We start from the raw sequence: 10,384 nt of genomic DNA on the forward strand, positions 1-10,384 counted from the left end.
GGCTGAACAGCAGTAACATACCTAAAAAGAGATTGTTCCAAGCTTTATGATTTGCGAGGTGAAGAGTTGTTTTCATACGCGTAAGGTACTGGATACAGGAGCTGTCATGTACTGCATTTCCTTAGGCATGCAGTTAGGCGAACAGTAGTTCTGCGCTTTTCATGGATATGGATTAAATTCATATAAGAAAGCCAAATGTTTGTGGCATTGGATGCCTGTCATGACAAAATTTATTGTGTTTATCGAAGCGCAACCGCCGAAATATTGTAGTGAAGGATAGGTGTAACAAATCAGAAAGGAAAATTTTCACATTCTTTAGATGTAATCGTTTATGATTACGAACCCCTTGTGGGCAATCGGCCAGAATGGCATAAAACGTTTACGTAACGGTGCTCCAATCTTACTGCACGTCCCGGACGGACAACCAAGTACAGTGGCGGTAGCGGTGTATACACCATTTCGCAACTTAGTTTGCCTATTTTACGGAACCTGTTCTTCACTGGCAAGTTTACAAGGCATGTTGAGTTTCCACGCCAATCAATTCTAGTCGCTCCTGTTCTGGAAGCCGCTCCCCAATTGCAAGCTTCAGATGTGTCCAGTGAGTTTTGATTCAAGCTTTGGCATCACAGACTTCTCTGGCAGAGCCACAGAAAGCGACCGCTTCTATCGTCGCCCGAGATTTCCACACGTGGATACCCTTAGCGGGGATGCCCTCCGCCGCCATGTCCTTGTAAAAGCTGCTGAGAAGGCTAGGAAGGTAGGGACTGCGGGGGCCGCTGGGCCGCTTGTGATCTTTTGCTCGCCACGGCTAAAGGGTATCAGTTCGTAAAGGCGGCAACTCGTACGGTTGAACATGCAAAGCCTACAATGGGGTAAAGTATTTTGCCATATGCGGCACTGTTGCTCTCAGGATGCTTTGCAAGCGCAACATCCTCCAAAATGCTCTGCCGTTGGTCGCGATGGACCTCGGAGGACACTTGTCCTCGACCTGGAAATCCTCTGCAGGTAAGATACATAAGTCCACGAGCTGGGTGTTCATCTCCTCAATAGGTTGTGATAGCATGCGAGCTTCGCATTCGTTAATTTAAGCAACGAACTTTTGGTACGTCAGCCACGGGCTCCTGTGAGCTGTACTTTCCTGGCCTTCCAATCATGCATAGCTAGGTAAAGCTGGTTGAGCCCAACTATTTTGTTACCTGGTTCTCATGTGGCATTGCTGTAGGGGCGTCCAAGTTTCCGGCTGCAATGGCCAGTTGGCCCTATCCATCTGGCCTCGGCCCCACTTTCGTGCATTCCTAGAGACCGTCCGGCGACTTTTCCGCCTCACCTTATGGAGCAGTTGTGACCGTACGTGGACTGAGGCGGCGTTGCTAGCGCTGGATCCCTGCCAGCAGCTGCTGCCGCGAAGGTGTGAGCGGGTGCCGCTCCTCCCCTCAATTTTGGCTTTTGGAACCGTTGTGAAGTGAAGAGGAGAGTGGTAGGGAGGGGTTCAGCTTCACTTTGACCCCCGGCCATGTGCCTCGCTGTCAGCCTGTGTTTGTGTTGTGGTTCTTTGTGTGAAATGGGGCTGCGAGGAAAGCTGGGCGAACAATGTCTCTCTGATGCCATTGTATGTGCGCCTGGTGAGAGACCCCTCATTGCCTCTTTGACGCTCACTGAGCTCTCATTACGTCCTCCCGGCCTCTCTCCCCCCTTCCCCCCGGGCTTCTTCCTTACTCCCTCACTCATCTTCCCGCCTTCTTACCCCCTCACCAATACCAACACCCGCTGCTCTTTGCCCTCCTCAGACTGCTCTCCCCCGGGACTCATCCGGAGGGCGCCTTGGCGGCGGCCCTAAGTGGCGGCGGCGATGGGGCCATAAACCAGCTGGCCAGCGTGATCATCATTTGCCAGGATCGCCGCAGCTTTGACGCCTTGTCGGGGAACGCCATTGAAGTGGAGCCATACACCGCATCGTACGGCAGGCATTACGATGATGTACTGCTCCGGGTTGCTGCTCTCCTCGTACGGCATCTGGCGGACGACGGCCCGGCGCCCTCTTCGTCGACGCCGCGATCATGCACTCCTTCCGTACCGGAGGAGCTCAGGAGGCTCGGTCTACATGCCGTACGAATGAGTTCGTGCTTATACTCCAACATGATGCCTACCGTGGCTGTGAATGTACGGCACATGTTTTTTCCGGCGGTCGAGGCCGCCCCCCTGGAGCTCCCGGAAGACTGCGGACGGGGCGGCTGTGTCCCGGCCCAGCAGCAGCAGCACCAGCAGCACCAGCAGCATTACCATCCTGACCACTATCGTCAGCAGCAGCAGCAGCAACAGGAGGAGGAGGAAGAACCGGATCACATGGACTGTTTCCAGCACCTGCAGTTCCTGGATCTGGATCTGGATCTGGGGCAACTCCCGAGTAACGAATGCAGCTGCTGTAGCAGCAATGGAGGGGAGGGAGGCGCTGAGCCGCACGCTTCCTCGGGCTCCGAAACGCGCATAGGACATTACAACTTGTCAACAGCCCCAACGGCGGCTCAACAGCAGCAGCAGCTGGTTCCGAAGCTGACTCTGGTCGGGTGTTCACAGGCCCCCCAGGACGGGGCGGGGGGGAGCTACCTACTTAGCGACGACATTAGCATTGCGAGCCCTCCCCCAACGCTGGGTTCCTCCTCCTCCTCGTCCTCCCTGGGGTTGAGCTGCGGCTCCGGAGACGTCATGTACGGCACGAGTCATCTAACCAGCACCACCGCGATTAGTATTCCCAACATTGAAGGCCTGCCGAAAATCCTTGCAATAACAGCAACAACAGCAACGACAGCAGTAGCATCAACAGCAGGACCTACCTGCGGCGCAGGCTATAGCGCTGAAGCCGCTACTGCTGCTGCCTCCGCATTGGCGACGCCCGCCCCGCTGTCACCTGGCTCCCCCTCGCCTCCTTCTCCCCATCCCCTGACTGCTTCCGACCGGCCGTTGGAGGCGGTGTGTCCCCCCTCCTCACCCTGCCAGGTCCATCATTCCGCCCGAGGTGTGATGGTGGGTCCATCTGGAGGTCAGATCCCGGTCTATCAGCGGCGCGGGGACCTCCAACTGGGCGGAAACACGGGCCGGACTGGGCAACCTTGGGGGGCTGATGGTGGGTCCAACTGGTGGCCTTTTCAGTGCAAGGTGCTGAAGGGCGCCACATCCACTTCCACAGCGGTGTCTGGGGGCGTTGAACCGCGTGCGATATCCTTAGTAGCAGCAGCAGCAGCAGCACTCCAACCACCGCTGCCACCCGAGCAGCAGCAGGCGCGTGACGGTCCCGTGAAGGGCGCTAGCACACCGGCCAGCCTGAAGAGGATCACCAGGCGCCTGCTGCGGCCCCTCATTCAAGTACATCACTCGTTTCGACGGACGCGACGAGGGAAACAGGTCCCGGAGTGCTCGTCCAACGGTGCCGGGGCTGCGGCTGCTGTTTCCGCCAGTGAGAGGGAGCCGCCCCAATTTGAATCCCCTGTTGCTGATGCTGGTCCACCAGCCCGCTGCCCCTCATCGCCCGCTAGTGCGAGTGCCTGCACCAGCAGAAACGGCATTAGCCCCAGCAGCCCCAGCACCAGCAGCGGCAGCTCGGGCGCTGTGCCGCCATGCAGCTGCAGCAGCGTGGATGCGCCCTTCACCTCGCGCACCCAGGTGGACGCAGCCGCCGGCGCCTTGTGTATGTGTGTGTAAGGGGTGAGGGGGGTACCCGGGGGCTTCTCCCGCGGGGTGTCGCTCTGCAGTAGCGACAACGGGCCCGGGGCCTTGATGTCTCATGCGGACTCACTGGAGACCCGCGTCCCCCCACACACCCCGGCGCTCCTTCCCCTTGCCTCGTCTGCAGTGGTGAGCGGCGGAGTCCCCCCTCCCGCCCGACAGCCGCATTGCAGTGCTGTGCTGCTCGCCAAGTGAGGGACTCGTCAGCCGGCTGGCAGTAGGCGCAGTAGCAGGCGCTGAGGCCGATATCGATGCAGCCAGCGCTGCTGCGGGCGCTGCCATTGCAACCACCGCCACCGACGGCGCTGGCGCTGCAGGCGACGGCCTGGTGGATGGTGCCATGTCAGGTCGTTCATGTCAAACGGAGGCGGACTGGAGGGCCCCGCGGGGGTATGCCGGAGAAGGGGGGAAGAGGGGCGAGGGAGTGGGGGCGGAGTGGGGCCCGAGGCTGGGCGGTGAAAAGAGAGCGAGGTGGAGGGGGATCGCTCGGTGAGCCTTGCCGTACTTATGGGGGGCCGAGGGGTGGCGGCGGAAGACCGTTTGACCGGGAAGGACTGAGAGGACGATGAGGAGGAGGAGTGCCGCCCGCTGCGGCCCCGGCTGCTGGCGCTGCTACGGAATCTGCTTCCGCCGGTGGTGCCGTTGCTGTGGCTGTGGCTGGGGGCCTCTGTATGGACATATTGGAGATGTGAAGGCGCCTGGAAGGGGGACCCGCAAAGCATCGTCATCGGCGGGGATGCAGAAGCTGAGCTCGGGCGGCTTGCTGTACGGCACCACTGTACGGCATTTTGGCCCTCTCGTATGCATATCGGTTTATGTATGTTGTTACAGGGTGGTTAACTTCGCCAGCGGCCCCCTTTCCCGGGGCAGTCCCTGCTCTCCCCTGCTAGAGGGGCACCCTAATCCGTCACCCCATCCGACTTCAGAATGTATTCGTTGGGTTCGGCAACTCACCACCAGCATCCAACCAAATCTAGCGGATCAACGGCGCATCAACTTAGTTCCTGGTCAGCTCGCAAGTTGATGTTATCACGTCCTACACCGTCCATATGATGGGGGGCCACCTCCCATTTCATCACTCCTCAAACACCCGAGGAGCTGGCAGGCGGATTTGAACCCGGGTCGACTGGATCAACTGGGAGCAGAAGTCAGGCCTTAACTTCTGCCAGCCGCCTGCCGTTTGTTATGTTAGCTGTTGGCTGAGTGCGACTGTGTCCTGGGAATAGAAATCTGCTTCTAAAGCTTAAGGTAATTTTATTGATACGGACGGGCTGTTGGACTAGGGCTGGGGAGTCCCGCGTTTTTGCACAAAGTCTGTGCGGGGTGTTCATCCGAGAGATGCGAGACAGAGTTTGTGGGTGAGTGATGCCAAGTCTTTGGGATTCGCCCGTACGCGGCTGTTTGTCGTGGTTTGTTGTGTTGAGGTGGAGGAGGAGGAGGAGGAGGAGGCGGAGGAGGACACCCCTGGTGTGGCGCCTCGCCGTTAGGTGGCGGGGCCGACAATGAAGACGGCGGCGATGACGACGACAAGCCCCGGGGGCGGACAGCACTGAGGACGCGCAGAACGTTGTAGGAAAATAATTGACGGCAGTTGCAATTGCAATCGGAAAAAATAATCATATTTTTGCAATTTGGAGTGTGGCACCTGGCAGCAGCAGCAGCAGCAGCAGTAGCAGTAGCAGTAGTAGCAAAAGCAGTGAGAGCGGCGCGGTTGGTCGCGGTCCGGAGGCCCCCCAGCCGTCCTCCCAATTTTGAGCGTTGCTCTGTTACCCCCCGGCCCCATTCACTGAGGGGGGACGAACACATTTTTTGCGCTGCTGCTGCTGCTGTGCTGCTGCTGTCCACGTACCTGAGATTACATCATAAAGAAAAATCCATTTTGTCCATAAATGAAATGAAAGGGTGCGGGGAGGTGCGTTATTGGTGATTTTGGAATTTGAAACCCGTATGGACGCCCCCCGCTCTGGGGCCAGACGGAATATTCTCCACCCACCCACCCACCCACCCCGGTTGTCTCCCGTGGCGAGGGCTGCTTTGGGCTCCTTTCCGTGCGGTAGCGACTAATTCCCCCGTCATATGTTGGGGTGGGTTTGGCGGTCAAGTATTTCGAGCTATGGATTGTACGGCAGTCACGTTATGATACGGCATATGTGCACGCGCAACATGGCAGCATTTAGAGCATCATGTCGATGGACCCGGGGGATGTCCCCTTTTTCTCGCTCCCTCCCTCCCTCTCCTTCAGCGGTTTGTAGCTTTTATGGCATTTCCCCCCTTTTCCCCTCCCTCCGCCCTCCGCTGGGAGGTGAGACGTGGCGGCGACTAGCTTGTTAGGTTCTTAGGAGAAATGGTGGTGGGGATTGGGGGACTTAGAGTTGGCGAGGATTCGGCCCCAGCATTCGGCTCCCTCTCCCCCGTTGTTGAACCAACTACCAACGACTTGTATATTTGAGCGAAGGAAGAGATCCTCCCATCGGTTCCGCTATTGGTTAGACCGTAATACCATTCTTGTCATTATTATTGTTGCTATCTGTTTGTGGTTGGTTAATGGAAGGCAAGGGCAAGGATACGACCCTGGCCTGACGAGGGGGGGAAAGCGGTGTTGAGCTGCACAGAAGGACGTCATTGGGTTTTGCGACCCCGGGGGAGAGCGGACATTGAGTTAACGAATTTAACGGATTCGTTTTTTATTGTCGTTTCATGGGCAGGAGGCAATAACGGGAAGTACGGGAGCAGTTGCAGGAGCCCGCCTTTGTTGCCCCGGGGTTATGGAGGAGGGGCTTTTGCCTCGGTTACTCGGCACTGGGGGGGAGGGGGAGGGGGACCCGGGGGTACCCTGCAGTCCGCCTGGCCACCGTCAGCAGCGGGACCCCAGGCGAGTGTGTCTGTCTGTCCGTCTGTCTGCTTGCCTGCCTGTAGGGTGGTTTGATAGCTATAGCGATCTGTTGCGCTGCCTTCCTGGTCGGTGTTATCACATCTCCCGTGGTCGTGTTTGTACGTCTGTACATCAGGCTAATTAGTTGGTTGGTTGGTTGGACGGCAAAAATGATGCACACGGGGTACTTATTTGCGTATGTGTACTCCGTTCAGCAACTCCGTTCATTGTAGGAAAGCAAGTCGGTGAGGATGGCAAATAACAGCCAGTTGTGGGCTCTTGGGAAAAGTGACCACAAAACGATTCTATTCAGTTTAATTCATTTGTCTCAGTTGTGACACAAAAGTTTTAGGTATGTGTTGCTTTGTTTTCGTACAAGATTTTGTCAACTGCGACTTGTTTGTCATCCTGCATGTATGTCGTGTGAGCCGCTCGTCAGCCAGCCATCCCCACCGTACCAAGGGGCCCACTTTGCAGTCTTTAGTTGGGGCTACAGACAGACACACAAACACACACGTAAATATATATAAACATTACTAACATGTGCACACTGCCTGTGGCTGGCTGACTGGCTAATTCCTGATTGGTGATTCTTCTGTAGGGCGGGTCAATGGTGTTATGGTGGTAAGGTGTATGAAACGGTGGCGGCTTGCGAAGTGGGATCGCGGGATCGCCTAGTACGGCGGTGGTGGTTTGGTTGTGACGGTTGATCTGTGTTGATCAGATTCGGGTGAAGGACACCTGTGCATTCAGTTGTTTGGGAACGGCTCGTGTCAGGAGGGACAGTGTGTCGTGTGCATCAACCTCTGGAGGGTGCGAGCTGGTGGGGCGCAGAGCTATAGGTCGGTCTCCGCCTGAGGGTGGGGTGTGCCTGAACCATGTGTGAAGTGAAGTCGGTTGAAGTAAACCCCTCTCTATGTATGTACAGTTCGTATCACCCGGACGGGTCATCAATCCATCACACGGCCCATCCGGTGGCTAAGTGACTGTGCGGCTGTGCAGCAGGGCTTGAGGGCCGGCGAAGCGGCGGATGGGGACGAAAGATATCCATGAACCCCTGGAGACAAAACACGGACATTGCTTCCCCCAACTCCTCCCCCGCCTCCTCGCCTTCCTCCCAGCCCTCCATGCCTCACACCCCCCGAGGGCGAACGATGTCACGTCCCCTATCATAAGACGGGAGCTAGCTCCCTCTCTCTCACACACATACACACACACACAGAGCAGCCGCTGAACGTGAGGAAGACAAGGTGTAGGAGATGGTCTTCAATTAAGGAATTTTCCGTACTGCCGTACATGGTGGAAGTACCGTACACACTGCAGCGAGAACCTGCGCACGCGGGTCTCTTTGCCAACCCGTGGACCCAGCTCTAGGAGGGCACCAAACAGAGCCACTCCCTGGATGACGCTGGTTTCCGCAGGGCGGGTCGTACAAAAGGTACGACAACGTACACTGCCCCTACCCGGTAAGAGGTGTATTCCACCATCAGGTAGGTGCATATTCCGGATTGGCACCCTGCCATCCCCAATCCACCCCACCGCTACATACATACATACATACACAACGCTCACCCTGACCTCGCCCAACCACGACCGCATGACGTCCACAGCAGCGGCAGCGGCCCCCCTCCCCCCCCGGGATAAAACCCCCTCCACTGCTGTCCTCGGGCCCCCCCCCTTGCCTCCCCCCTGCTATTGCAACTGTTGATGCTGCTGCCCTCTCCCCCGCACGCACGCTATTTTGTGGGTTTCACCCTTCGGGCAGCTGTCTCTTCCAGCACGCGACCACCCACCCCGCCGCCTCCGCCACCTCGGGTCGTACATGTCTCCGCAGCTTGTTGAGCCGCCTGCCCACCCCCCCCGCCACCACCGCCACGGCAGTCACCGTAACGCCTTCCAGCGCGACCAGCCGAGCCACGGCCTCAGAAACAGCGGCGGGGGCGGTACCGCTACAGCTCCCCCCCGGGCCCCCAATGGGTCCTCCCCCTCCTCCTCCTCCTCCTCCCCCTCCTCCCGCCGCAGCCGCTGAAGCGGATGGTGGTGGTTGTGGTGACGGCTGCTGCGTCCCCGCCTCGCCCAACAGCACCTCGATAGCGGACACCTCGGCCTATCCGTGTGTGTATGCATGTATGTATGTATGCGTGTGAGGGGAAGGGGAAGGGGGGAAATTAAAACCCTAACACCCCCCCTCAGGGGATGGTAACCCCCTGGTCGCCCCACCCCCTGAGGCCCGTTACCTAAACCCCCCTCATACCCCACCAGCTGTACGACAGAGGCCGGGGCCTCGTCGACGTGTTCCTCCGCGTGACGGCCGCGGCCTCCTTCCCCCCCCGCCCCCCTCAGTTTTTACGTTTGCTACTCTCTTGCCCTGACAGCAGCTTCAATCGTGTGTGGTTCATCTTCCCCCCCTCACCCCCCTCACCCCCCACCTGGCCCCCTCACCACCTAACCTGTTCGTGGTTCATCTTCCCCCCCTCACCCCCCTCACCCCCCACCTGGCCCCCTCACCACCTAACCTGTTCGTGGTTCGTCTTCCCCCCCTCACCCCCCTCACCCCCACCTGGCCCCCTCACCACCTAACCTGTTCGTGGTTCGTCTTCCCCCCCTCACCCCCCTCACCCCCCACCTGGCCCCCTCACCACCTAACCTGTTCGTGGTTCGTCTTCCCCCCCTCACCCCCCTCACCCCCACCTGGCCCCCTCACCACCTAACCTGTTCGTGGTTCGTCTCCCCCCCCTCACCCCTCACCCCCCCACCTGCAGAAGGTTGGGCAGCAGCGAGCCGCCCCCGTGTGCGGGTGGTGGACATGAGGGGGGCGGGGGCGATGCGGAGGACGAGGACGGCTGAGGCGCGGGTGGTGGGGGTGGTGCGGGGCTGGCGGAGGGGGCGATGCGATTGGGTGGCGGCGACACGGAGCCGGTGGCCTCAGTGCGGTGGTGCGGATGGTGATGTTGATGTTGCTGCGGCCTGAGGGTGAGCAGGGAGGTCGCCGACTTGGCCCGGCTGATGAGTCCCGCCATGCGGCTAGTGTACTGCTGACGTGGAAGACCGTTGCCGTACACTTCAGCCTCGATGGCCGCCGCCAGCTGTTGCAGCTGTTGTGTTGTGTTGTGAAAGGGGACGGGGGTTTCGCGGGTGCAGGTGGGGGTGCGGGGGGGTTGGGGTAGGTGGGGGAAGAGCGCGTTATCCTTATTCCCCCCAGGCGGGGAGGGGGGCTGGAAGTGCGGACATGACGCGACACGGGGTATGGGAGCAGCGGTGCCGCATCAGGGTGGCACGGCATCCGGGAGTGGCGTACGTAGTTCCCGGGTCACGGATACACATACACACATACACACATACATACACACACACACCCAAATGCCACGCACCACCTAATGTGGAAGGGTTGTCGCGAAGCCGCTATCGGGCGTGGGTTTCATATGTACGAATGACAGTGACAATGACAATGTCGTACCAGAGATAGCTCCACCCCGCACCCCGCCCGGCCCGCTGCCATGGCCGCCGCCAACTTATTGGTGGCCGTGGTCCGAGTGGCCGCATCAGGGGGGGCTCCGGAACCACTGCTGCAGCCACCTGCTCCTCCTCCGCCTCCGCCGGCCAGCATCCTGTCCACTACGTCCCCTGCTCGGTGGCGGGGAGGAGGGGTCGTGGCCCCCAGTAGACATGGGTGTGAGAGTGTATGTATGTATGTATGTATGTATGTTGTTACAGGGTTGTATAGCTTCACCAGCGGCCCCCTTTCCCTTGGAGGCAGTTCCATGCTCTCCCCTGCGAGAGGGGCACCCTAAT

The 10,384-nt window shown here is 59.0% G+C and overlaps 1 protein-coding gene across 1 annotated transcript; it reads left to right on the forward strand.

Moving 5' to 3' along the window:
• Positions 1 to 1,205: 1,205 nt before the first annotated feature.
• Positions 1,206 to 7,767, forward strand: VOLCADRAFT_118779 (uncharacterized protein; the record flags this gene model as incomplete). Its single annotated transcript, XM_002954462.1, has 5 exons — positions 1,206 to 1,408; positions 1,788 to 3,657; positions 3,848 to 3,849; positions 3,883 to 4,048; positions 7,714 to 7,767. 5 exons carry the CDS (start codon positions 1,206 to 1,208, stop codon positions 7,765 to 7,767), a joined length of 2,295 nt encoding a protein of 764 aa, XP_002954508.1.
• Positions 7,768 to 10,384: the final 2,617 nt, after the last annotated feature.

Source organism: Volvox carteri (genome assembly GCF_000143455.1).
Source record: "Volvox carteri f. nagariensis unplaced genomic scaffold VOLCAscaffold_43, whole genome shotgun sequence".
NCBI lineage: Eukaryota > Viridiplantae > Chlorophyta > Chlorophyceae > Chlamydomonadales > Volvocaceae > Volvox > Volvox carteri.